At 52.6% G+C, this 25,824-nt stretch overlaps 12 protein-coding genes across 12 annotated transcripts; 7 read left to right on the plus strand and 5 right to left on the minus strand.

The window, feature by feature from the left end:
- The first annotated feature begins 426 nt into the window (after positions 1-426).
- B0H18DRAFT_1025285 (uncharacterized protein) lies at positions 427-1,767 on the plus strand. The gene is made up of 6 exons (XM_048029749.1): positions 427-692; positions 747-858; positions 919-1,015; positions 1,074-1,181; positions 1,245-1,488; positions 1,537-1,767. The coding sequence occupies exons 1-5, from the start codon at positions 487-489 to the stop codon at positions 1,460-1,462; spliced, it is 741 nt and encodes a 246-aa protein (XP_047890009.1). The 5' UTR covers positions 427-486; the 3' UTR covers positions 1,463-1,488; positions 1,537-1,767.
- A 1,165-nt stretch (positions 1,768-2,932) lies between these two features.
- Positions 2,933-4,647, minus strand: B0H18DRAFT_612812 (kinase-like domain-containing protein). The gene is made up of 5 exons (XM_048038779.1): positions 4,323-4,647; positions 3,992-4,276; positions 3,895-3,932; positions 3,510-3,834; positions 2,933-3,450 (listed from the first exon to the last, which is right to left on the minus strand). Exons 1-5 carry the CDS (start codon positions 4,530-4,532, stop codon positions 3,190-3,192), a joined length of 1,119 nt encoding a protein of 372 aa, XP_047890010.1. The 5' UTR covers positions 4,533-4,647; the 3' UTR covers positions 2,933-3,189.
- A 590-nt stretch (positions 4,648-5,237) lies between these two features.
- Positions 5,238-6,573, plus strand: B0H18DRAFT_1025292 (uncharacterized protein). The gene is made up of 6 exons (XM_048029750.1): positions 5,238-5,538; positions 5,591-5,702; positions 5,757-5,856; positions 5,947-6,003; positions 6,060-6,370; positions 6,436-6,573. The coding sequence occupies exons 1-5, from the start codon at positions 5,321-5,323 to the stop codon at positions 6,356-6,358; spliced, it is 786 nt and encodes a 261-aa protein (XP_047890011.1). The 5' UTR covers positions 5,238-5,320; the 3' UTR covers positions 6,359-6,370; positions 6,436-6,573.
- Positions 6,574-7,173: 600 nt separating this feature from the next.
- On the minus strand, positions 7,174-8,859 carry B0H18DRAFT_1025296 (uncharacterized protein). Its single transcript, XM_048029751.1, has 5 exons — positions 8,548-8,859; positions 8,211-8,495; positions 8,117-8,154; positions 7,744-8,068; positions 7,174-7,676 (listed from the first exon to the last, which is right to left on the minus strand). Exons 1-5 carry the CDS (start codon positions 8,779-8,781, stop codon positions 7,419-7,421), a joined length of 1,140 nt encoding a protein of 379 aa, XP_047890012.1. The 5' UTR covers positions 8,782-8,859; the 3' UTR covers positions 7,174-7,418.
- A 554-nt stretch (positions 8,860-9,413) lies between these two features.
- Positions 9,414-10,391, plus strand: B0H18DRAFT_612899 (uncharacterized protein). The gene is made up of 5 exons (XM_048038780.1): positions 9,414-9,731; positions 9,785-9,896; positions 9,962-10,052; positions 10,104-10,297; positions 10,356-10,391. The coding sequence occupies exons 1-4, from the start codon at positions 9,514-9,516 to the stop codon at positions 10,241-10,243; spliced, it is 561 nt and encodes a 186-aa protein (XP_047890013.1). The 5' UTR covers positions 9,414-9,513; the 3' UTR covers positions 10,244-10,297; positions 10,356-10,391.
- Positions 10,392-11,006: 615 nt separating this feature from the next.
- B0H18DRAFT_1025301 (uncharacterized protein) lies at positions 11,007-12,565 on the minus strand. The gene is made up of 5 exons (XM_048029752.1): positions 12,224-12,565; positions 11,884-12,168; positions 11,791-11,828; positions 11,409-11,733; positions 11,007-11,352 (listed from the first exon to the last, which is right to left on the minus strand). Exons 1-5 carry the CDS (start codon positions 12,434-12,436, stop codon positions 11,095-11,097), a joined length of 1,119 nt encoding a protein of 372 aa, XP_047890014.1. The 5' UTR covers positions 12,437-12,565; the 3' UTR covers positions 11,007-11,094.
- A 625-nt stretch (positions 12,566-13,190) lies between these two features.
- Positions 13,191-13,998, plus strand: B0H18DRAFT_957197 (uncharacterized protein; the record flags this gene model as incomplete). Its single annotated transcript, XM_048042551.1, has 4 exons — positions 13,191-13,426; positions 13,485-13,596; positions 13,653-13,746; positions 13,808-13,998. 4 exons carry the CDS (start codon positions 13,191-13,193, stop codon positions 13,996-13,998), a joined length of 633 nt encoding a protein of 210 aa, XP_047890015.1.
- A 900-nt stretch (positions 13,999-14,898) lies between these two features.
- On the minus strand, positions 14,899-15,941 carry B0H18DRAFT_1025314 (uncharacterized protein; the record flags this gene model as incomplete). Its single annotated transcript, XM_048029753.1, has 4 exons — positions 14,899-15,229; positions 15,278-15,330; positions 15,396-15,687; positions 15,709-15,941. 4 exons carry the CDS (start codon positions 15,939-15,941, stop codon positions 14,899-14,901), a joined length of 909 nt encoding a protein of 302 aa, XP_047890016.1.
- Positions 15,942-17,264: 1,323 nt separating this feature from the next.
- On the plus strand, positions 17,265-20,858 carry B0H18DRAFT_613031 (Muskelin N-terminus-domain-containing protein). The gene is made up of 13 exons (XM_048038781.1): positions 17,265-17,633; positions 17,685-17,704; positions 17,775-17,784; positions 17,837-17,901; positions 17,954-18,066; positions 18,123-18,222; positions 18,274-19,026; positions 19,083-19,249; positions 19,301-19,347; positions 19,401-19,608; positions 19,673-20,047; positions 20,100-20,153; positions 20,201-20,858. The coding sequence occupies exons 1-13, from the start codon at positions 17,435-17,437 to the stop codon at positions 20,658-20,660; spliced, it is 2,571 nt and encodes an 856-aa protein (XP_047890017.1). The 5' UTR covers positions 17,265-17,434; the 3' UTR covers positions 20,661-20,858.
- Positions 20,859-21,271: 413 nt separating this feature from the next.
- On the minus strand, positions 21,272-21,837 carry B0H18DRAFT_881349 (Prefoldin subunit-domain-containing protein; the record flags this gene model as incomplete). Its single annotated transcript, XM_048040837.1, has 4 exons — positions 21,272-21,464; positions 21,522-21,589; positions 21,647-21,726; positions 21,780-21,837. 4 exons carry the CDS (start codon positions 21,835-21,837, stop codon positions 21,272-21,274), a joined length of 399 nt encoding a protein of 132 aa, XP_047890018.1.
- A 202-nt stretch (positions 21,838-22,039) lies between these two features.
- On the plus strand, positions 22,040-22,776 carry B0H18DRAFT_1025339 (60s acidic ribosomal protein-domain-containing protein). Its single transcript, XM_048029754.1, has 4 exons — positions 22,040-22,077; positions 22,233-22,298; positions 22,351-22,596; positions 22,647-22,776. The coding sequence occupies exons 1-4, from the start codon at positions 22,075-22,077 to the stop codon at positions 22,665-22,667; spliced, it is 336 nt and encodes a 111-aa protein (XP_047890019.1). The 5' UTR covers positions 22,040-22,074; the 3' UTR covers positions 22,668-22,776.
- A 1,165-nt stretch (positions 22,777-23,941) lies between these two features.
- B0H18DRAFT_957201 (uncharacterized protein) lies at positions 23,942-25,534 on the plus strand (the record flags this gene model as incomplete). Its single annotated transcript, XM_048042552.1, has 11 exons — positions 23,942-23,988; positions 24,044-24,078; positions 24,134-24,294; positions 24,417-24,478; positions 24,573-24,630; positions 24,682-24,779; positions 24,882-25,022; positions 25,078-25,093; positions 25,171-25,191; positions 25,246-25,277; positions 25,327-25,534. The coding sequence occupies 11 exons, from the start codon at positions 23,942-23,944 to the stop codon at positions 25,532-25,534; spliced, it is 879 nt and encodes a 292-aa protein (XP_047890020.1).
- Positions 25,535-25,824: the final 290 nt, after the last annotated feature.

The raw sequence follows: 25,824 nt of genomic DNA on the forward strand, positions 1-25,824 counted from the left end.
ATTTCCTGCCTCCTCGTCGCCCTGATACTCGCGAAATCACCTCTTTTGTTTCATTCTGCAGTACGTACATCTCAGGTGGATCTGATCATTACGTTGCCACTGCTCTGGCGGAACATGTGCGGAACTTATGCTAGACAAGGAGAGACAAATTGGGACGAGAAATGATGGTTGTCGCCCAACGTAACGTCTAGAATCTTGTGCAGTACAGTTTGGATTGACTAGATTGTCACGACAAGAATCATTGTGTTTTGTGCTTCTGGCAGGGCCGTCTCCATGTACGCGGGACAGCCGACCTTGACGTGATCTTCGGATACACTGGACCGCCGTCCCCTGCACAGGACATAGTATCCAGGACAGTGCCTTATCCATCGTGTTCTATCTCTCATGGTCTCGTCCGCGACTTATTAAGACCGTAAGTGCACCAGACTCAACACCTCACTCCGACCACCTACCGTTTTGCCTCCTTTCTAGTTTCTACTAGGCACGATGTCTTCAGACGACGTTCTTTCTACACTCGACAACGACGATAAGGCGCGGGCCGACCTGCTGGACAAGCTCACGCTGCTATTTAGCCCCGGCGCCGTGTTGAAGGAGGGCGACGATGCCCAAGCTATAACGTTAGAGCTCCTTGAACAGACACAGCCGATAATGGAAGGGAACCTTCACGTTCGCATACATGCAAAATGGAGAACGTACGTGACCAGATCCCCTCTCTTTATGTAACATGGGTATTGATATGGTTGCAGGCTTAAGCACGAGAGAGCTACAATCAAGCGAGGATTCATAAGGAGGTTGAGACACTGGAACCAGATTGTAGCGTACAGAGCTGGTTCCCTCAATTTGAAGGACTTTACCGTGGTACGTGACGAGCTCTTTGGCAGTTTTTGAGATCATTGACAAATGTGTGCACTTCGTCAGGACTCTTCACAACGCGCCCGAAGCAAGGCGATGATGCCGAAAGAAAAAGATACTTCTGTATCAGGGCCTCATCAATCATCGCCCTCCACTTCAATAGGTAAGCCCTGCATACTAGATGATTTGTATCATCGATGACTGACAAGCGCGAGCCATAGCAGCAGCCCCGTCTGATCATTTCACCGTGGTCAATGCTGGGTCTGCTTCACCAAATCCAAATATCAGTGGAAACGGTACAAGCGGCGATCTGGCTACCCCGACCGTTGGTATGTGCATTTCTCGACTTCTCTGCGACTGGCTCTGAGTGTCGTCACGGTATTCCTCCACAGCCAGTCCCACAGTTGACCACGAACAGCACGTCACAGATCAAGTGCTGGTGTATGGCATATTTCCCCTGGATTCAGAGGGGCGCGTCACCGAGAATGATCCCGCTGCCGTAATCTCGGAATACGAAATGCAACTGCTGAACGCAGGCCAGCCTGTAGTGCTTCCCCTGAATCCCTTTGTAGATAGTGGTGATGCCAATGTCTCACCGACTACTCCGTGAAGAATCGTCATCGAGAGGTGCTAAAGGTATGCGTCCTGTACGTTTCGAGACGCGGTGTCCTGATAATGCATGAGAATTCCATAGGACACCAGGAAGCATTTGATCACAATGGGGCTTCCGATCAGCACATCATCCTACATCTGGAAGAATGGGTCCAGACGATGCCATGTTGTATCTGAAAATTCGCGCGCGGGCACGCCAGGGTCGTGAAACTCGTAGAGTACTTGTATCTAATGTACATGGCTGAGTTGAGTCTCTAAACATACAGAATGACCACTAGTACGCTTACTGTGTCTGAATCAAGGTCGTTCATGTGCAGTAATTTTATATTTGGGACACAGCGGTGCTCCAGGTTTTGGTCGCATGCTGCTTGGCAGTACACTGTACCAACATACCAGCGAGTAGTGCCTCGTACTTCATCCTGGACAGCCTGGTACGTACGCTAATGCGTCAGCTCATCAACTACAGCGAGACTCATACATCTGTTTGCAGGGACACGAACGTTGGCCGTTGAACGTAGAGATGGCCGCAATACCGAATGCGCTCGAGAAATCGCACCACCACCACCATTGTTCACCAATTCAATATATAACCATGAGCCTGGAAGCGCATGAACCGCAGCGATGATTCTCATTCTAATACGACTTTGGTATCAAGTTCTCGCGTAAACACCATGAGCGTCCTCCATTCCGAGTCCCTCGGCACGAAGCTCAAGCTTAGGCGGCATCACCGTTTCCGAGTCGCCGCATCGCGCCGGGAGCAGCTGCATAGCAGCGCAATGTCATATGTCATCATTAGTACAAATTCTTGCTTTGGGCAGCAACAGGCCAACTTGAAGCGGCTAGCATATACCGTACAAGACCTTCCGCAAAAGCCTTGGTACGTCCGTCGCCGGCTGTGGAGCGGTACCGAATAACTTGTGGCGACATGATGGACTGCCATTGCTGTTGCATTCGTAGGGATGGAACGAATTCCATGGCAACAGGCCCATCTTGACGGAGCGTGCCTCGGTACCTGCACACAAGGACGGCATGCAGCTTGAGAGCATTGATCTCAGAAAGGAAGCAACCACGCGGAGAAGTCGACGCACCGACTGTGACCCTGCATTGTCATCCATTGCAGTGCACAAATCGACTACAAAAAATCACATACAGTGCTCGGAGGCCTCATCTGCGCCGCCTCAGGCGCGTGCTATCACGGAGTGATTTACGTGTACGATTCGTCCGCTCCGGCCTACGGCGTTGTGCGCTTGTGATGAAGTAGGTTGTACTTTCGTCCGCACCCTTGTCCTGGATGCCGTATTTGTGTGCAGCTTCTGAAAAACGCTCCCGTTCATGTTTCCAGGGGTCGAATCACTGGTCCATCGCACAGCATTGCATGTTGACATGGGAGCAATGGAATTGCCGCCATGTCGCCGGCTTTGGGTAGCGCGGTCGTGGCTCCACAACCATGCTTCCGGTAAAAGCTTGCGCGGAAAGTGTTGTATTCCTGTTCGCACGCTGAGCCTAATGCAGGCACGACGGAGCTGTACCTATCCCATCGACGGGTATCGATGGCCCGGGGGCGGGTGTAAATGACACTGTGCCTATAACAAGATGACAGGCTACTCAGCGAAGCCTGCGACAAAATAAAGTCCCAAAACCTTGAACGACAGCAGACTCGGAAAGCGGCGACAGTGTAGAGGGTATTGTGAGTACATCCAAGCGAGATCGAATCGAGCACGTAGATCATGAAGACGGAGTGGGTACAGGAGGCAACTGCTTCGCGACGTATTTCGCTGTCCGGAAGATGTGTCCTATGCCGTAGATCGCCCGCACAATGAAACTCTCGTTTCTCCGCACCAACCTCGACCGCAGCTTCCAATCTGAGAGTCCCTGGAAGCTCTCGTCGAATCGGGCTTCCACTTCGGCGATGGTGGGTCGCTTCGCCGGATCGTTTTGCACCATGTCTGCGACCAGAAGCTGGATGAACTCGAATCCTCGGTATTTCTGTGAGTCGATGGTAGTCAGACGAAACGGGCAGTCTTTGGATGGCTAGGGAGACGTACATCCACAAACTTAGTTCGCATGAGATTGCCGAGGTAGTAGACGTCCGTACGGAAAGGATTGGCAGGCTTGTCGTAACCCTCTCCCTGAAATTCAGGGACAGTTTTGTCGCCGCCAATAATAGGAAGTTCTTCCGGGGGACCAGCACTGGGATCGTACTTGCGCGAAAGCCCGAAGTCGATATAGTAGTATCTGGGTGGTCGCTCTGTTCGACTATAGTGTTTTGCAATCCCAGAGTAATCGTACTTGTAGCTCGGTACCTGAGGGTGCCATAGGTCAGGATACATCGCGGCCGCGTCCATCATGACATTCATGGTAGAAATGTCTCTAACAGTACGTCAGTCTTACGAATGGTCCAAGGCAGCGCATGACTCAGAGTCCTCATACCGGTGGGCGACGTTGTTTTCATGCATGACACGCAATCCCTGAACATTGGGCCAAAGCTTAGCATTGCTAGGATTTTCTCCGGAGTTCTAGAACACACCTCAATCAACTGCTTGAAACAAGCAACCGCCTCTCCAAAGGTCAGAAAGCCCGGATCGTCGAAATCCCTGAGATAAGGCATGACTATGATAGAGACATTGGGTTCGGATGGATCAGTTAGGACGTCCAGGACGCGCACGCAGTGATTGCGTGGGTCGGAGGTGATCTGGTCAGACGAGAGAAACTGTCCGATCTCTAGTTCGTGCGGATGAGTGTCGGACTTGATTTTCTTCATTGTGACCAAGGATCCATCAGCTACTTTGGTGGCGTCCATGATGGAAGAGACCTAGCAGAGGCATTAGACGAGCACGTCAGACACGTAGGAGACGCACTAATGACCAGTGACTATCTTCGTGGAATGTGTAGGATTCGTTTGCTCCACTCTCGGACGGTTTCCATCCTGGTCTATATCGCGGGCGCAACATGTATCCATGCTCTTCCAACCATGGCTGCCGATCGCGCCAGTATATTTCATGCTTCATCAGGCCGTCCAGGTTGCGCGACGCGGGTGATACATCTGCAGTCGATGGGTCTGCCGTCATCTTGACCGAGACTTGCGAAGCAGTCAAGGGGCACGGGGAGCACTAGAGAGGTCGTAAAGCGTGCAGCATGAGTCGCTCGATGACTTGGAGGCGAGGAAACGGGATCAAAGTGGTGTTTATTGTTCACTACGATCATCATGCCACCGTGCGGAAATGCGGCCGCATGGGCGCTCGACGCTCGTGTTGTGAACACCTGTAGGCGCCTGTCAAGCGCTCATCTGATGTTCCTTGTTCCCGTCAGGATCCCGTGGCAGTAAACAACGGTGAGTACTCTTCCTCACTCCATGCAACGACGTTTGTCCACGGAACAACAGAATAAAACATATGAAGCTGAAACGGCTATTTTTGCAGTTGCTTGGGATAGCTGGTTCGGACACTGCGCCATAGTACCCGGGCGGGTCTTTCCGCTAGCAACGCAGAAGATGCAGTCGAATGTGTCAACGATGGTGGGCTGCCGCCGCCTGTGTACGTACAAAGATTACCTCATGGGGTTATAAACTTATTTTTGTTCTTGTCTTATGAGGTGAAGAGAGCTTCCGTGACTGGCAGTCCTCAGGTCCAGTAATTGATGCTATGCCTAGGCTGGCAATTGTTATTGTCCCAACGCGAGGCTAGTCTTCGAAGTCGAGTCTGTCCAACCAAGTTTTCTGGAACTTGAAGCATGTCAACTTAGGCCGTGGGACGACGGTCTTCGCACCGCCACCAACCCAAAGCCTGAAATACCGTCGGTGTGTTGCGCCGTCACTCATACACACCACCTACCATTCCTTTTCTGAATTCCGGTCCATATGTCCTCAGATTATACTCCCAGCTTCCCTGCGTGCGACAGCGTCCAAGAACTCAGTGAATCGTACAAGCTATTCATCAAGGTCGTCGGACCCTTCGTACCCTCGCTTGCACTGCGCCAAGGTGACAAGGCTCAGGCATTGACACTACGCCTACTCGAGGAATCCAAGGAAATCATGGACGAAGACCTTCACGATGAGCTTCAGTATCAATACGGGCAGTAAGACTTTCCGTAGCTCCTCACCTTCTGCACAATATTGAATACCGCGCAGGCTTGTTCAAATCCGACGTCATATCAAGGGTGGACCCATGGGACGCATGAAACGATATGCAGACGTCTCCCTTTTCTTGCAGCGTGCACTCAGATTAAACGGGAGGACAGTGGTAGGTGGAATCGCCATTGGTCGTCACGGTCATGCCTGCTCATCAAGCACACAGACTTTATCACGAAATGCGCGCGATCAAGATATGTGGAAAAAGAAGGGAAAGAACGGATTCTATCGGCTTACACTCCGGAGAAGGGCGTCTACTACCTCAGGTAAGTACTGACGAGCTCATTAGTATATGTCGACAACTTACTCTTCAATTCCATCCTCGATCATTCCGCTTGTCGGGTATGTGACTGCAGAACTCACGATCATGACTGCGAAAGAAGGAAGAGGGGACCAGCCTGCACCGCCTTCCCGTGCGTGTCCTCACAAGTTTGCTGGTCATGGCTGCTAAATGGTGTTCGTTTCTCAGCTAACCTTATCGCCGACTCAGAGTCAGTGGACATCACTGATCAGCCTGAGCAGACGGAACCCAGCCGGGCGAGGACACAGACAAAACCTAAGACCCGGATGTGGGAAGCTTACATCCGGCCGTCGGAGATCGATCCCTACCGTGACGGCGAGTCGACTGCTCATCTCTCTATCAACTTAGACGCACAATCGGACGACGGAGAGTCCGACGGAGAGGCTGGTGTCAATATCAGCGTCAGGTTCGGGCCAACGGAGGAAGAAGCTGCCCCATCCGAGTCTGAGCTCGGAGATGATACATGAAGGCATCACATCGTAGGTTTGACTTATCATGTCGAAAAGCATATGTGCGCTGACTGTTCTCAAATGAATGTCATTAGGCTTTGATGAGGAACGTTGATGCCTCCATCGACGGCGCGCTGGTCGCGCTTCGTAAACATGTATTCAGACCAACATGTAGTCATCCACACTGTCGTTACCCATCTCCGAGTCGTGCATGCTGTAGCGTTTCGACCTCAGATTGACGGGTGTGAACTGTGAGCACTGAATGTCCATACATCGTCCCCGCCCGTGGGCCTCACCGAACGCCTCCTCTCGTCACTTCTGTGTCGGCGGGCCTCATCACTGAAGTACTGAAGATTGAAGATTGAATTATTGAAGGCCGAGTCATCTGTGCACTGTGCCGCCTCGGGCGCGTGCTATCACGGAGTAATCCACATATACTATTCGTCCGCTCCGGCATAGCGCAGATGATGATCGAAGAGTACTTCAAGACTGTCATGTTGCCATCGAGTAGTATTCTCAGGCCAGGGCTGTCGGTTCGAGTTGATGGTGAGGTCCAGAATAATTGACAAGCTACGCGGTCACCACCGCGTCCATTGTCCATCCCAAAGATTGACCATCCCAAAGGGGTGTACAGCACAATGATAGGTTGTATTTTCCCCGCGTCCTTGTGCTGTCTGCCGTATCTGTGTGCAACTTCCGATGAGCGCTCCCGTTGAAACGTTGATGTTCCGAGCCTAAGGGAGTCTGTCACGTCGCACGTTGACGGAAACGGGAGCGGTCTCGGTGGCATGTCACTGCACCGGGGGTGGCTCCACAGCCATGCGTCCACAAAAATTTAAGTTGAAGGTGTTGTATTCCTATTCGCACACAGGCCTGCCGGAGCTAAGCGTACCTAGTCCATCATCAACGCCGCACGGCAGAGACTCTGTGCCTGTAACAAGATGACAAGGCCGCTCAGCGAAGCCAGTGACAAACTTATAGTTTTCCGGTACTTAGCCTTAACCAACAGCGGACTCGGAAAATAACAGCGTAGAGGCTCGTAGAGGGTATCGCGAGGACATCCAAGCGAGCGCGTAGATCACGGCGGAAGCGGTACGGGAGGCCGCCGCTTGATAACGTACTTCGCTGTCCGGAAGATGTGCCCTATCCCAAACACAGTCCGTACAAGGGCGTTCTCATCCTTCTCAACCAACCTCGACCGCAGCTGCCACCAAGAAAGTTGGCAGGATATGCCGTCAAACCGCGATTCCACCTCCTCGATCGTCGGCCGCTTCTCAGGGTCATTCTGAACCATGTCGGCGACGAGCGGCTGCACGAAGTCAAGTCCACGATACTTCTGGAAGAAATTATTCGAGTTAGACAGGCTGAGATGACGCATAGGTCGACCTTTTGCGAGAACGCACATTCAAAAATTGTGTTCGCATGAGATTACCGAGATAGTATATGTCGGTGCGAAAGGGGTTAGCCGGCTTGTCATAACCTTGCTCCTGGAACTCTGGAACAGTTTTGTCGCCGCCAAGAATGGGAAGCTCTTGAGGCTGCCCGTCGTCAGAGTTGTACTTGCGTGAAAGACCGAAGTCAATGTAGAAGTACTTCGGGGGACGCTCGGTGCGGCTGAAATGTTTCGCGCGCCCGGAGAAGTCGCGTTTGTATACTGTAGCTTGGGGATGCCATAGATCAGGATACATTGGTGTTGCGTCCATCATCACATTCAACATCGATATATCGCTGGCGGAATGGTGAGCTCCTCACGATAGCCCATGCGAAATGGCGCACCGATGAGCTACATGCTTCTTGTGCATGAAATGTAACCCCTGCGCGATCGTCGTGAACACGGCCCAGCACGCCGATTCTGTAGTTGTAGACTTACTTCGATAATCTGCTTGAAGAACGCGACTGCCTCTCCGATAGTCACGAAGTCGGGGTCGTAAAAGGCTTTGAGAAGAGGCATAGCAATGACCGTTGTATTCGGTTCGGTAGGATCTGGTAGCACGTCAAGTATGCGTGCACAGTAGTTGCGCGGATTGGATGTCGTCTCCTCGGACGACAGGAACTGGCCAATCTCCACTTCGAACGGGTGAACTTGTGTGTTGACCTTTTTCAAAGTCACATGTAAGCCGTCAGAAGTTTTGGTAGCGTCCATGATAACCGGTGACTGCCGACCGAGTGAATGGGTGCAGATGATACCAGACAAGATGAAGGCGTACTATCGTGCTTCGCCCGTCTTCACAGAACCCGAAGTACTTGTCTGTACCGAGCCAAGACGGTTTCCAGTCGGTCCTATATCGCGGACGTAGCATGTAACCCCGCTCCTGTAGCCATGGCTGGCGATTGTGCCAATACTGTTCGTGTGGCAGCAGCCCACCATGGAGGTAGTCTAGCTGTGAGGCTGGCGTGTCGGCCGTAGGTGGCTGGGAGGTCACTGAGCCACCCTCCGTCATGGACGCGCGAGGGCAGTCGTGAAGCGATCCTGGAGCGTGAGTGGGAGCAGACGACAAGGGCGTACCATGGCGAACAAGGGCGAACAAGCTGTCTCTATTGTTCGGGTAATCACCGTGATGCGACCCCGATGCGACCGCCGCGGCGGGTCCGCCGGAACTTTTCTAAAACGAGCGCTCGTGTCGTGGGCGTCTACCAGTAGTAGTACCGTTCAACTCGAGCTGTCGACTCATCACTTCGTTTCTCATCATCACACCTGGCTCATCCTATGCAGCAACGAGCTTACTTGATGATAAAAAATGCCGCTAACTGTCCTCAGAGTTGCTAACTCCACCCAACAGTTGTGTACATCAGAAGCATGAGGCCCGGGGGGGGGAGCGCTTGCCAGACAAGGACAACCAGATGAGCCCATCGGATGGTTTATTGTTTTCCGACTGATGTCAGGGAAGTCACGAACACGGTGCTTTGGATGTGCGCATTCAGTTGCTCCGAAGCTAGGCAGTAGCGGCAGATGCGTGCATTGGCTGGCAACATTATGTCAAGCTGATGTAAGGCCTGGAGTCGCGCAGGAGACTCGCGATGTGTTGTATTTCCAGGGGCTTTGCCTCCCACCGTCAATAGGCTCTTATTTTGGCACAGCAAAGGACTATATCAAGGTGACTAGATGGACAAGTCCGAGTTCAAGTCCCCCCCTCGAAACATCTCCCCGGGCTGTCTTATACCTGACTATTGACATGCCCTCGAACGACGTCTTTGCATCACTCGACGACGCGCTGCAGGCCAGCGCGAGTAAGCCATCTATGTACTTTGCTAGGCTTGCGACACCGGTCATACCCTCACTCGCACTGCGGGAAGGCGATAAAGCTCAGGCCTTGACTCTGCGGCTGCTCGAGAAACATCGGAAAATTATGGATCCACCTCAGCACGATTCTCTACACCATGGTTATGAACTGTAAGCTAGACTTCTCTTCGTCTCCAAACCGTGGGCGACTTATCCAGATGTAGGCTTGTCAACTATAGGAAGAATATAAAGGGCGGATTTTTCCGGGCCATGAAGCATCGGGAAGAAATCTACCAATACAGAAAGGGCTCACTCAACTTAAACTACTCCACTGCGGTGTGTCATCTTCGTCTCGCTTAAAATAATCGCAGGTAATCATTGAATAACGGTACACGCTACAGACTTCATCTCTAGAGGCACGCAGTAAGGTACTGTGGAAGAAAGCTAAGTCGGCACCGTCGACCACCAGCTTAACATCCACGATAGACTCGAGTAAGCCATTTCATGTTGTGCGTCGTCTATATCTGATCTCCTCGTTATCAGCGGCACTCTCTGGCGTTGATTCTGTCTTGAATGATGCCGAGTCGTTCTTGAGTGCAGTCGACTCTCTTCTAAATGACGACGGAAACAACGATCAATCGACCAGTATGTGTACTCCACGGCTTTCCGCTGCAGTGGCTTGATATCGCTTACTATAGCTTGCCCGGAGAATGACGGAGGCAGTGTCCAATCGACGAGTGCGTACGGGCTCCTCAAATCCATGCATTAGTAGCCTCTCAACATTATATCCTACAGGCTTCCCTTCACCCGAGATCGAGTCTGCAGAAATGGGCGACCAACTATACACCTATATTGCAAGGCCGCAGACGGGCTCTGTCGATGGCGACAGCGTCCTCGTCGTTGTTTCGAGGCTGAATCTGCATGACGTGGCTCAAGACGGACGGCTTGAGATCACCATCAGTCCGTTCGATGATCCTAGCGAGGCAACTGCGGCGACGGTTGCAGTGCGAAGGAACACCGTATGAGGTGCCATATGGGATGTGTATAGCACCTGTACGTCCTAGTGGTATTGAGTATTCATGGTGTCGACCAGGCGGTCCAGGACCACGAGGATAGGAATGTATAAACACTGCTTCGCCCTATCACTATCACACTCATTGTCCATTCGAAGACTCCTTGGTTGTACTAAACGGATATCACGGATAATTAACAACGGCTCTGCCTTGGACAAAGGAGACCGTTTTGGTATGTGTCTGGCAACACGGGAGCTATGCGCGCATACTCGTACGTTTCGGCGCAAGTCTCACGGGCCATACGACAGGATTACATGCTTAAGAATGGAAGACCATCCGCGGCTCTCCCTAGAGAGAAAGCACGCCGTTTATAGCACATCTGTGACTAAAGACCGAGCAATTACTCGGCAACTAGTATGCACGTCAAAGCGACCTCACCAGATCCATGAAATTCACTGACAATCTTGCAGTAGTTCGACGGCACAGAAACAAGGGAATGAATATAGCATGTACGTAGATCATCATGAAGGCATGGGGACCGAAGGGAGTCGCTTGGCGACGTATCTTGCTGTTCGGAAGACATGGCCTATGCCTGAAACAGTGCGTAGAAACCCGGACTCGTCCTGCTCAACCACCCTCGACCGAAGCTTCCACCATGGAAGTCGATTGTATATCTTGTCGAACCGTGAATCCACCTCTTCGATTGTCGGTCGCTTGCCGGGGTCGTCTTGCACCATGTCGTCAACAAGTGATTGCATGAATCCGAACCCGCAATACTTCTGAGCATATAAAATGAAGCAACGGATATGGCACCCAAAAACGGGTTGAGACGCACCTGCACGAACTGGGTTCGTATGAGATTGCCGAGGTAATATATATCGGTATGGAAAGGATTGGCCGGCTTGTCATAGCCATCCTCCTGGAATTCCGGCACGGACTTGTCGCCGCCAAAGATGGGTAGCTCTTGAGGTGGGACGTCCTCAGCGCTGTACTTGCGGGAGAGGCCGTAGTCGATGTATAGATATTTCGGGGGCCGCTCAGTGCGACTGTAATGTTCTGCTTGACCGGAATAGTCGGGCCTACGCGAGGTAGACTGAGGATGCCACATGTCAGGATACATTGGTCGTGCGTCCATCATCACGTTTACTGAGGATATGTCGCTGGTGGATGGAAGTTCCGAGTCAGCAATACAGGCATGTCACACGAGTGTTTCGTACCGATGAGCTACATTATGCTCGTGCATGACACGTAGCCCCTAATAGTAGTCGTCAAACAGGATGCTTCGCGTATAAGGTCCTATGCAGACGCACCTCAATCAACTGTTTGAAAAAGGCGACTGCCTCTCCAACTGTCAGGAACCTTGGGTCGTCGAATCTCCTAAGCAGCGGCATCACGATCATGGAGACCGTTGGTTCCGTTGGTTCTGTCAGTATATCTAAGAGGGGGACACAGCGACTGCGTGGGTCCGATGTGATCACTTCGGATGACAGGAACTGCCCAATCTCCAATTCGAATGGGTTCACCGTCGTATCAATTCGCTTCAGTGACACGACCGAACCATCTGACAAGCAGGTAGCGTCCATAACGGCACCGACCTAACAGCGCAAAAAGGTGAGCTTGGCTCACAACTATGCGTGGGTCGCAACGTACCAGTGGACTAATACCATCCTCGCAAAATCCGAAGTGCTTTCTTGTACCACGCCACGAAGGCTTCCAGTTAGGCCTATATCGCGGGCGAAGCAGATAGCCGCGCTCTTGCAACCATGGCTGGCGGTCGCGCCAGAAGATCTCGGACGCGAAATATCCACCGTGTAGGTGATCGAGCTGTGCGACCGGCGTGTCAGCGGACGTAGTGGCAGTCATCGTGTTTCAAGCTTGGTCAAGCACAAGGATGAACGCAAGGGAGAGGGTCTGGACTCTGGGGCCATATTCAAGTTGACTGCGTATACATTATGTAGTTGAGGCCGTCAGGACGAACAATACGAACCTATTGTTCATGTTACCATAAGTACATGATGGCGCAAGCGCATGTGGTATGTAACAGGCGCCTAAGTACGTACAGGAGCTGTACCATGACAACTCGGAGTGTGATCGCCGCGGCCGATGCCAGATGTCCGACTCTTGACCTTCATGTGAGTGAGTTCACAACGTTCACGCTGTTCGTTGAAGCTCTTACTTTCTCCATGTCTAGCTCGACATCTTGTAGCCGGCATGACCCGTCATTTCCCTGAAGCTCGTTCCCATGCAAACAAGGATGGCCTGGAAGCATCATGATGGGTCGTTGTAGTATGCACGTCAAGGTCAGTCAACGTCTTGTCTCGTTGCTTGAGCCTCTCTGACATTTGGACAAAGATAAGACTCGGACCTTACGTATGTCGGTGTAGGGCTTCCAAACGTTTGCAGATTATCTTGACGTAAAGCTGATTTTGTATCAGGGCTGGATGCAAAACCCGTTGTCCCCGTATCTAGGGTGTCCGGCTCCATGATCTGAGGTATTGTTCTCGCACGGTGTTTAATTACAGGTGGGATCATGCTACGGTGAGCACGCTACCTCAACTGCCTGCCTACCTATCTTGTCTCTACCGCTACCGTGACTCTGATCTGACCTTCGTCCACTATGTCTTCAGACGACGGCTGTACTTCGTATGATAACCTGATGCAGGTCGGCGAAACGACAGTCAAGGCAACAAATCCGCTTCTACTGCTGGTCAGACTCGCAACCGGATCGTTTCGCGCCTCGTCTGCTCTTGCTAAAGGGGATAAAGCTCAACTGGTGACCCTACGAGTACTCGAAAAGACACACAACATCATGTCTCGAGACACTCTCAACACTCTGCACGGACAGTACGAGGTGTAAGCATGTTGTTCGTCTTCCTCTATCAATGTCTAATTATAGTCATTGTTTACGCAGGCTCGCCATTCACAGAAAAGACATAAGCAGAGACGTCATGGAGCGCCTGAAGCAATGGGACGATATTATGGATTACAAAAAGCGTTCTGTCGCTTTGAGAGAGCTTACCGTCGTACGTGTACCGTGGTATCAGTTGCTGTAGACCCTTTCCTGACAACTTATTCCCAGACTTCCTCACATCAGGCACGGAGTGATCTCTTGTGGAAGAAGGGGGCCAAATCGGGCCGTCCGAAATCGCACAAACCGGCTGCGCCTAACCCAGGTGAGAGTGCTGAGGCTGAGACTTACTTTGGAGGACTGATCTCCGTTGTCGTTGTCGGTAGGCTCATCGAATGTGCACACTGGCACTTCAAACGACCGTGACATCTCTGGCAACTCATCTACGAACTCACCTGCTGCGGGCGGTGTAGGCGAACCACACGACCAATCTACGCCAGTACCAGGTATGGCTGTAGGCATTTCCCATACCCTGGTATCTGACCACCACGTCGTCAGCAGACGACGCCACGCCTGATCCCGGAGATGTTGGAGATCAGCGGCTTCTATTGCTTCAACTCAGCGAGTCCGATTCCTCGGATGAAAACCCCTTCAAAGATGGCGCCAATGCTGTTGTCAAGCTGCGATCGCTGACATCTGATGAAGAATTCGAACTGTCTGTCCTTTCGTCTGAGGGACCACTGGGCGCAGCCGGATCAGCGCCTGGTTCAAGTTCGCAAACCCAAGATGAATCAGCGGAGGAAGTAGAAAGAGATTCTACACATGTGCGCGAGTCATCCGTGCGTATTTGTTCGTTTTTGACTGTCAAGCAGAATGCTACTGGGACCGCTCCGTCGAGTTCGCCTCCCCTCGGGGCTCTCTGACACAATGCTACTCGCGCGTCTCGGATGCGAAAGTGATCTGTACACTACGACTGACTCGTGCATAACTCAGTAATACTTCGGATCATCTTTTGCTCCTCTGTACTCGCACACAAGGATACTATGCAACTCACAAGGGCACTGATGAGATTATGGATATTCTGGAATTTCAGGGCGAGCGCATTCCCAATCGCAGCCTGGGGACACAGCAATAGAATAGCGTAAAGGAGTACATCGAGCGAGCATGTAGACCTGGAACTAGGATGGAATCGGTAAAGGGGGCAGCCTTCTCACGCCGTATTTTGCTGTCCGAAAGATATGCCCGACGCCGTAGATCACTCGCTCGAGAACGACCTCGTCTTTCCGCACCAACCTCGACCGTAATTTGCACCTCGAGAGTCCACGGAAGCTCTTGTCGAACCGGGCCGCCTCGCCGGATCGGTTTGCACCATCTCGGCAACGAGCCGTTGCATGAAGTCGAACCCATGAAATCTCTGTCGGTCAGTTACGGTGAGAAGACACGGATACATCGCTCGTACTGATAGGGAGACGTACAATCACGAACTCGGTTCGCATGAGATTACCAAGGTAGTAAATGTCCGTATGGAAAGGATTGGAACAATGGAAGGCTTGTCGTAGCCCTCTCCTCGAAACTCCGGAACGGATTTGTCGCCGCCGAGAATAGGTAGTTCTTTCGGTGGTCCGTCGGTGGGGTCGTACTTGCGCGAGAGACCGAAGTCAATGTAGTAGTACTTTGGCGGTCGCTCAGTCCGACTGTAATGCGTTGCCCACCCTGAATGGTCATACTTGTAGCGCGGGTCATGAGGGTGCCACATGCCAGGATACATCACCGCCGCGTCCATCATGATGTTCATGTCGGAGATATCGCTAGCAACATAGTGATCAGTGCCACTAGAACGGTCAGAGATGACCCACAAGCAATAATCGTACCGATGAGCTACGTGGTTCTCATGCATGACTCGCAGTCCCTGTGAACCTAATTTTCAGCTTCGTCCTCGTTGATGAGAAGTTTAACTAGCATCGTGAGACGCACCTCGATCAACTGCTTGAGACATGTGACAGCCTCCCCGAATGTCAAGAAGTCCGGGTCGTTGAAGGCCTTCAGGTAAGGCATCACTATGATAGAGATATTCTTCTCCGTTGGATCAGGAAGGACCTCCAGGATGCGTACACAGCGGTTGCGCGGGCCGAAGGTAATCTGGTCAGACGAGAGAAATTGACCAATTTCTAATTCATATGGATGAATGTCGATTTCGATCTTCTTCATAGTGACCAGGTAGCCATCCGACAGTCGGGTGGCGTCCATAATGGAGGAAACCTGAGACCTGCATTGGAAAAGGAGTCACATACTCTCGACGAGTGAACTACGCACCAAGGACCAATGACTATCTTCGCGGAACTTAGTAGTTTCGCCCTCGAATGGCTTCCAGCCCGGCCTATACCGTGGGCGCAACATGTAACCGTGCTCCTCCAGCCACGGCTGACGATCACACCAGTAGAGTTCATCCTTCGTTAGGCTGTCCCATCGGTCGCCCTGTGGAGGCAGCGTATCCCCAGTTGACGGCGAATTTACAGTCATCTCAGAATCCAAGCAACCAGTTTTTCGGAGGACTCGGGGGTAGGTGCTGAGGATGCAGAGGCACGCAACATGAAGACCAGATATGCAGGGACTGGAGAATCTCAAGATGAACGCACAAAGCCAGAACTAGCCCCAAGCTCTATTGTTTTGAGCATCATTGCGATGCCACCGACTCGGACGAGGAGGCCGGTGAATCCCGGTGAAAGGGCGCTCGTTGCCGACAAGCGCTTATTGTAGGTCCGCCGACCACCAGCAGCCGTGCGTCTCCCTATCACTGTCAGTACCAACCACACATTCATTTCGTCTCACCGTCAGTGACCGACAGAATTACCGCGGTCTCGAGTTCATGCGAGACTAGTCGCCGACATGGTACAAAGCGATTCGGCGAAGCGACCTACTATCGCCGAAGTGGAGACCTGATTTGACGAGAGCCTGGGCCGCAATTCTCGAAGTGGAAGCTACGGTCGAGGTTGGTACGGAAAGACGAGCTCCTCCTTGAGTGAGCCATCTACGACGTAGGGCACATCTTGCGAACGGCTAAATACATCGTGAAACGGCTGCCACCCCCATCGTCACAATATTCGTGCTTACTTGGACGTATTCACGACACCCTTCAGTATGCTATCGCTACCTTCCGAGTCTGCTGCCGATTGCGGAGGTTGGAGCACTATGTTTCTGTCACAATTGTCGCTGAATATCCTTATCATCTTCAAGTGTTGCAGGCCCACAATCATTTCCGCGCCGCGGGGCCAGATTAGCTTGTAAGCTCTGGTAGACCTTCCACCTGAACGTTGAACACTCACAACTTCCGCACAGACTTTCGCGGAGGCGTGGTTGTGGACGCTCGGGCCAACGCTGGCGTCATGGCACTAGTTCCATCGCTCCTGTGTCATCATGCGATGTTGCGCGTACCGGGAGCGCTCCTCAGTAGCTATCCACAAACAGAGCACTCGAGTCTCCGCCGCCCTAAACCCGGCCCCTAATTAGAGCCTGACGACCCCGTCCGATTGACCGAGAGCTGGCGTGCCGTTTAGTGCGCGTGCCCAGCTGTCGCACAACGCCCCGTTAGATTTGTTGTCTAGTGGCGCTGTCAGCGCACGGGTCGAACGAACTGTGGATGTGCTCAATTCGTGATGTAAGGTGTCCTAGAATTCCTCCGGGTACAATGCAACTACAAGACTGAGTTGATTCGATGGCGATCTCGTGTTGACAACTTGTTGACCACGGTGGGCGCGCCTCAGCGCCTTTCAGTGTCACGATACAACAGTTGCCTAACCCGGTAGACGCACCCGGCGACGCGTCGTCACTGTCAGCGCTGTTTGACCTCAGCACTGACCGTGACTTCCAACTGAAGGTGTGGTCTACTCACCTGTCCTACGAAGCTTTGCTGGCTACCCAGAACTTCTTCCTGATTGCACCAACGCGTGCGGAGCAAAAGCATAGGTCCGTTCCTAGACGTTCCTGAGAAGCGCCCGCATACGCATGCAAGTATCATGAGCGTGATGGATGAACCGCCAACGGTCCCGCTCCGGTATCACATAGCGGGGTGCTCTGAGCACAGTGGGAAGTACGTGGCAGAGAACGTTCTCGAAGACAGTCCTCTCGACCAGACCAGTCGATGGAGCGGCGCATATCAATCGCCGAATGTGAAGCAGTGGATGCTCCTGCGTTTACAGGACGTAACCGTACTTAGTTGAGTTATAACTGGGACATGCGTCGCGGGAACTAACTTGCGTGTTGTAGAAAGTATCACCTTTGGAAAGGTACGCTCCGTATTTTCGGCGACGTCACCTTCTCTTGCATATTGAACTGTATCTGAACACTCCTTTGTAGTTCCACAAACGTAAGTCACATCTGACTAGTCTGTGCACCATGCTTATTCGACACTTACATAGCACATCCATGTAACATGAAAGAGTTTAAGGTCTACGTTGGTATGTCCGAGGACAGCATGACCGAAGTGAGCACTATGCGCAGCAAACGATATTCATGGTAGCCTCAGCTATTGATAGGTTCTGCATGCGGGCTTGAGGAACGACTCAACGAAGGAGACCTTCTCGATACGACACTGTAATAACGCCGGTGTCTGTTTCCCTACCCGATATGTAAAGGTCTTGCCCTTGTCGTAAGCACAACCGCACATGATGCCGAAGTCTTTGACTCACATCTGACTGTGAACAGCGCCCATGGACAGAGCTTCCATACATCGATATGGCACATTGCAATGGCAGGCATCATCGACTCGGCTTTCGTCGAGCGAGTCAAAGCACAACATGACGAAGTAGGTCTCGGCACGTGCTTTCAGATGTCTACAGCTGAGCCTTCTATGGAGTATCGTGAAGCCTCTGTATTGCGCTATGTTCTCAAGCACTTGCGTCAACGGCGATTCTTGACTCCTTTCGCGGACATCCTGTCTCGCTCCGGAGTCCAGTTCGAGCACCCCATCGTCTCCTCGATGTACGAGAGTATCGTACTTAAGGGTGACTGGGCTACGGCCGAACAAAGCATCCGTCAAGCCTCTTCCGCTGGACTCTTCGATGCCTATCGGCTCTCTTGCCAGCCTCAAGCACGGTGGACGCGGTTACACGGCACAGACGCTGACGGAGACATCCCACGTCGACGGGGTGGTCACGCGATGTGTATGGATGAACAGAACGGGTTAATCTATCTCCTAGGAGGGTGGGATGGCCAACAGAACCTGGACGACCTCTGGGTGTACGACGTGCGCAAAGACACTTGGCGGATGCTGAGCATGGCGACGTCCCGAGAGAAAAACGGCCCTGGCCCGAGGGCGTGCCACAAGATGGTTTTCGATTCGAAGACAGGCGCTATATACGTCCTTGGAAGACTTGGTGAGGATGCGCTGGAACACACTGACGCGAGGGCCGATATTAGCTCTACGACGGCAGCTCCTGCTCCGTCCACTAGTCCCCGACCCTCGGGTGGTACAGCGCCTCCTGCGGAAACGACGAGACAGGGCAATGTGACTCCACTTCCGTGGACGGCATACTGTTCGGAATTCTATCGCTACCATACACGAGGATTAGACGAAGGCAAGTGGGATTTGCTCTCGTTCGATACATCGGTAAGCAAAGTGAAGTGCATCATACGCCAACTAAAATCCTACTCATGTCACCAAAGACATCCGGCGGACCACCTCTCATTTTCGATCACCAGATGGTCATGGACTGCGAGGCACAGGTCATCTATATCTCTGGCGGCCGTGTCGTGGATGGAGACTGGGAACTCTGCAAATATTCGGGTCTGTACGCCTATGACATCCGCACTGGTTCATGGCAGATGCTGCAGTGAGTGTTACTTGCTACGTTGTTCGACGGCGCTTAACACTATCTCAACAGGACCTCCGACGCGAATGGACCTAACACAGCGATCACAGCGCGCTTCGGTAAGGAGTCGCCACCTGGATCACCTCCTTGCTGACATCGGGCCTGTCGCCAGGTCACTCTATGGTACTAGAGCCGGGGACTCGTACCCTATTGATCTTCGGAGGGCAACGAGACGACAGGTACCTGTCCGATATGTTCGCCTACCATATTCCAAGTGGCACCGTCACAGAACTATTCCCGAACTTCACAACTTCCGGTGGGCCCGACGCGTGTTTCACGCAGCGAGCCGTCATCGATCCCGAGTTGCGGGAGATCTATCTGTGAGCGTGTTCTGTCTCTGACCTGTGTAGATCGGATTGAGCCTGATGAACTGCCCTCTGCTAGGTTTTGCGGACTGACTCGGAGTCCGCACGGCTCGTTGACGGTCCTCGATAACGAGTCGCCGTACTGGATCTATCGCTACGAACGCCCAGATCGTCCAGGGAGATGGGCTACCATTAAGCCCACTGACTCGTCTCCTGCCCCTGAGACAGACTCGGAAGCGGCAGGCCCGCAGCCGCGTTACGCCCATCAGGTTGTCTACGACGCGAGCAGCAAGGTCGTGTACATGCATGGGGGCAACTCTGGTATCATCAGAGATGACGGAAGCGGTGGGTTGCATACAGACGCGGAGACAGGACGTGGACGGGCGATTTTGGACGCGCTGGATGTATCGAAGGAGAACCGGCTGGACGACTTCTGGAAGATGACACTCGAGCGGTGAGCGATGAGCGCGCTTCGGTTAGTGGTGGAGCTTGATGTTCAGTCGTAGACCCCCGGTGGAGGATGTCACGCGTAGAGCGATCTACGAGATCCGCCAGCAGCAGTAAGTCCGCTCGTTTTTGCCATCGTGCACTCTCATAATCTCTGCAGATTCCGTGAGCTCTGCGAGGACGCACCAGCAGTCAAGGCGCTCGCCTTCTTACAGGCTGAAGTGTCGTCAGTGGTGAACCACGGCAGCACAGAGGAAGCCGAGGCATTCCGAAGTCTTCTCTCGCACCTCCTCTCCTTGCCGCCTGGGGGAACACCACCCACGGCTAGGACGGCCGAAGCTAGCGCTACGCCTGCGAGCTCGTCCACAAGCACGCCTCTTCCCCGTCAGGACGAAGAGATGACAGACTCGACGAGGACGGAGGAATCGCAAAGTGCGAAGCAAGTCGCTGTCATGTATGACGAAGACTCGCAGGAAGCTACGGACGGCTCGCGACCTTCGCCAGCACGATTCAAACAGCGCACCGAAGTGTTTGAACGGCTACTCGTGTTTGTCAACGCGGACGCAAAGCAGCCAGACAAGAGTCTGCTGGAGTTGATCAACACCGATGGTGTAGAATGAGTGCTGACCTGACAAACGGGCTGTGATAGATATGGGAGGGGCGTGCTTGCTACATAGATGATTTACTACCTATAAGATGGTATTTGGTGAAGTCGTTCCTACCTGTTTGAGTCCTCTGTCATTAGAAGCTTGCCCTCGTACGCAACCCTCAACAGCGATTACGCTCTGAGGGCCTTGATGTGGCTATGATCGACCGAGTTTCGAACATCGGCTGGACTCGTAACTCGACGATGATTTAGGTTTCCAGTCACCTCAGACTTGAGCGCGAACATGCATATGACTGTGCGAGATATCACGTCCCCGCATATACTTGTGCGCAATGATTCACTCGACGACAAGCGCGATCAACTTGACCACGAGTGAATGCTACTGATAAGTATACAAGTACGAGAGTGATACACCCTGCGAGTTGGAGATGGTTAACCTCCGTTGCCGAACATCAAAGGGCGGGCGAGTAGTACTAACTTCTACACGGAATGACCGCGAATGAGTCTGCTCTCCGACTCTCATGAACTCGATTTGCCACCGGAGCGGAGCGATGGTGTTTCTTGTGTGTATTGATACAATTGTGGTATACCTCGAGCGGATTCACGACGGGGACGCATAGTAGTTCACTCGTCCAGATTGATTGCGCGACCGAACTTGGCGTACAAGATGACCTTAAGTCCCTTCATGGTCTTTTCGCACTGCTCTGCACTCTCCGTGAGTGATGAGAGCTCCTTGTTGACTTGCCCTTGATCTCGTTCGAGCTGTTTCATGGCGCGTCGGTGTGGGAGGTGTATGAACGCTTCGCCTACTTTGTACCTACACCAAGAAGCTGCGATGAGATGGGAATGACGGTGATCAGGGCGTGGGACGTACAGGACTGGCTGATCCTCATCTGCAAGCTCGAGTTCCATCGCCAGGTCGTCGAGGGCCTCCTTCTCTTGCTGCAAGAAACATGTCAATACGCACGCACATACCTCAAGGACATGACGCGTAGTGACCTTCAGCTCTTCCATCTTGCCCTCAATTGCACGTAGACGTGTGTTCAGCTTCGAGAAAGAGTTGATGTGCTGCTGGTCCTCTGTTCGGTCAGATCAGCTCAACATCTTCGGAATTGGAGACAAGCGTGCAGACCCCAGGTAACCTCGGCATTATCGTCGTTCTCTTCTTCCTGTGCTAGCTGAGCGTCCATATGTTATACTTCCATCTATCGCTATACGCAAGAACACGTACCATTCGCATCTTGGGCAATTCGACAAGACCTGGCGTGGTCGGATGCGCGAAGGTCGAGCGATCGAAGAAGCGCCCCCTTGAGCGCTTGTAGTCGGCAGTTGCCGGCTTCACCAGAGTCGCCCTCTCGAGTCTGGCATCCACGCAACACATCCACGCCCTCCCCGCCTCGAGACTCTCGTCGTCGCCCACCGCATCAATGGTGAGTATTTCTGTGCTGCTGGACTACGGGGTGGATGTGTTATGCAGCCAATTCCACCTGTTTGTGGGCTGGATGGTGTCACTGGTCTGCAGATGCACCGGAAGCCTCAAGCGCTCTGGTCAAGACTGCATGCTCATCCATATTTTGTACTCTAGGCCACCGTCGAACTTGCTGCAACATACGCCGCTCTCATCCTCGCCGACGATGGCGTTGAGATCACCGTCAGTACATCCAGAATTCACGATGCTTCAGAGGGGCTAATTCCAAGGGCAGTCTGACAAAATCGTCGCACTGACAACCGCGGCAAATGTTGAGGTCGAGCCAATCTGGGCCACCCTCCTCGCAAAGGCGCTCGAGGGCAAGAACGTAAAAGACCTCCTTTCCAACGTCGGTGCTGGTGGTGCTGCACCAGCTACTGGTGCATCAGCAGCGGCTGCGGGTGGTGCTGGTGCCGCAGCGGAGGCACCGAAGGAGGAGGAGAAGAAAGAGGAGGAGAAGGAGGAATCGGACGACGACATGGTGTGTGATGCTGTCATCGTCCAAGGACTGTCTACTGACGCGTCACTTAGGGCTTCGGTCTCTTCGACTAGTGTCTTCTCTTGCATTCGTATCATCATCTGTACCTCTTGTCATGCTGTAATGACACGCATCCGACCATCCACAGGCGGAGTCCCAGAATGCCTTGGTTCGTTGGTGGAACGCGCCGCTTGACATCTGAGTGAAAATGCGGTGATGTGACACGCCCCGCCTTCCGCAATGGTCACTAGGTCGCGATCTTGAACCAAGTTTCATGTTCTACGAGCCATTTCAGGTCTCTCTCCCAAGGCTGATGTATTGCCTGCCAGGGTTCCGCAGCGACAGCGAATGTCACTACCTGGCGTTTTTCTGACCAGGTGTCATCGCGCTGTTTCACTTGTTCGCCCGGGTCGTGACTAAGTACTGCTATAAATACTCATGTAAGTCCTTAACTTCCCTGTGACGCCAAGGTGTCGTTTACCATCAAACCGTAGAAATTCTGTTCGACATGCTCCAGCCATCTCGCTAGCGGAGCATGGACATACATACGGACACCGTTTCACTGCCACTCTGCTACCCCCTGTGGACACGAGTGGCGCAGCAGCCGCCATTATCGTCCGCACGCCGTCAGGCACGTTTGCGAGAGTCTACTTAGTACAGCAACGGGCTGGTGCAGTGAATTCGTTTCATTTAAGACGCAACCTTGTCTACATCAATCCGAGTCAACCAGTCCGAACGATGGCAGTTTGAAGGTTCTCTCCTATGAGACTGTCCTCCCCCACACAAAGAGGTCGCGTTTCGAGTCTGCCTACGGGAGACTAGTTCTCTCCGGGCAGTAACACGGAGAGCGTTTGTCTGCCACCTTAACCACCTCAGATTGTGGCCAACGGACCGCGCGCTGTCGGCAGTGGACATCTTGTGATACTTCACACGAATCTATCTGTTCATTGACAGCGAACTCAAGGTCGTGTGCGTAGACTCTCTCCTGTTGCCTACTCCCGCACCCGCTCAGTCCGCCGCGCTTCGCAACGCGAGAAGCATCGAGCCTTGATTGCGCCATGAGTCAGCCACACGGGGCAGAGCAGAGGATCGACCGGTCCCGTACGGTGAGATTGTTCATCAAGCCATCCATTTGACAGATTGACAGCAATTGACAGCTCGCGAAGTGTGTCGTAGGGATGGTACCGTCCGAGCGTCGTCTTGTCATGCGATGGACCTTCGGAGGTTTCTTCCTCCCACCGCAGCCGGGGCGCGGTCGCCGTGATCAGTCTCTGCACGCACACTCGAGCGAGGTGTCATAGATGCGTCGGGATGCTGGGGTTCTTACCAACGTCTTCTCTCCCTCACTATGTCCCAGTATGCTACGGCAGACCTTGTCACTTTGTATCAGCAAAAGTGAGCGTTCGTTCATGATATCTTGGGTATAATCATGCTGACAGCTCTCTCTTAGTTTTCAGTACGACTGCGCCCAAGCAGCAATCATCGGTGAGTAACAGCTGAGGCCTTGGGGTTTTGTATTCCGTCCTGATTCTGGCATGAGCTGTTCTCACCTACGAGTACGCAATCACGTTGCAAGATGAGGCTCAGTTTGTTTGGGGAAGGAGGGCGACGTCAACGGGCATATGCTGCTTAAATCGTCTGATCATGATTGGTCTTATTGTGGCGAACATGCTAGATATGTACCAATGGACAACGAACGCAGTGAGTACCTGTCACTCTTTATCGCCGGACGTCCCTACTGAATAATCGCGATCAGAGGTGATATATAGCATTGTTGACTCGCCGGTGTGCATGAATTGACAGAATCTGCTCGGTTGCTGTAGTTGCCGGGACGTTTCCCTGTCGTACGTCGCTCTGGAACTTATGACGTACCTAGAGTGGGCGGGTATGTAGGTTGACTTCTACGTTGGTATACCGTCCTGACTTGGTCGAAACCTAGCTATGTCGGCGCTACGCGTTTATGTTGTCAATCCTCGTAGGTGGTTCGCCGCCGCCATAACCTTGGCCTTCGCTTTGGTTCCTGTGGCATACAACCTCGTGAGTGGACTCCATGACGATCATATGCGAAGTGATTTACCTTGGGCACAGTTCGCTTGTAGTCGCCTCATATACTTAGCGGTGGAAATAATACCGGGGCTGACGGTATGCACCCCGGTGAACAAGCTTTCGGTTTCTGTTGAGCGCAAGTAAGTGAATCAATGACAACTCGGAAATGGCTCACACGTAACACAACCTATAAGAGGTGACATTCTACTTTGTTCCCCTATACTAGTCGCTCACAGTCTTAGGTGTGCTTGTCACACGAATATTCGCCATCGCATCCGATTTGGTGGTGTTATCGGTCACCATATGGAGATCCTACGACTCTGCGTCTGGGTCTCCGTGCCAGGGGTCGAAGCAAACTCTGATGGGGGTGCTTCTCAGAGACGGTCAGTCACCGTACGATGTCATGTATCCGACGGCACTCTCAAACGATTCATACAGGGGCGATCTACTTCATGTGCGCTTTCCCTTGGCGACTTGTTACTTCGTGTTGACTATGTGCACAGAGTGCTGCTATGCCTCAATTGCCTCCAGCTGTTCATGGATTACGTCGCGGTGAGTGTTAAGTGCAGGCTGATATCAGTCCGTAACTGAGAATCACGTCGCTAGTCGATTGATGTCGGCGCAGCATTCATAGTCCCGTCAGTCCTGACATTCTTACTCCGTGTAATGCGTCTGACGATCCTGCAGTGCTATGACGATCCTCATATCCCGGTTCATACTCGATATACGCAAGACCGGGTTGTCGCGGGAAAGCGATACGGAGCTCACCACGTACACCGACACAGGGTATCCAGACTCCTCCAGGGGCCTGTTCACGACGAGGGTCGACTTCTACGGTGCAAGAGCAACAGAGTTGGATTCAGATCCAGATCCAACGGGCTGCGAGGATGTATGAAAATGATTTCTACGAAGTGAACGCAGCGCCTCGCACTACACAACGTGCGTGACAAAATGTACACCATACTCTACACCCCTTACTTCGGTGATACACTACCCGCGGATCATTGAAGTTCAATACGGAAAAGTACGCCATGCCATTCATATAGGGTCTGTATAGCCCAAGATAAATCTGTATCAGCCTCTACGTGATCGTTGGTCGTTGCAAGGCACATAGCAAGCATTCGTCGGAGCGGAACAGATCATAACGGCCCGCCGATCAGACAAGTCCTCTTGATGCGGGAACGT

This window comes from Fomitopsis serialis (genome assembly GCF_022376445.1).
Source record: "Fomitopsis serialis strain Sig1Antser10 chromosome Unknown B0H18scaffold_71, whole genome shotgun sequence".
NCBI lineage: Eukaryota > Fungi > Basidiomycota > Agaricomycetes > Polyporales > Fomitopsidaceae > Fomitopsis > Fomitopsis serialis.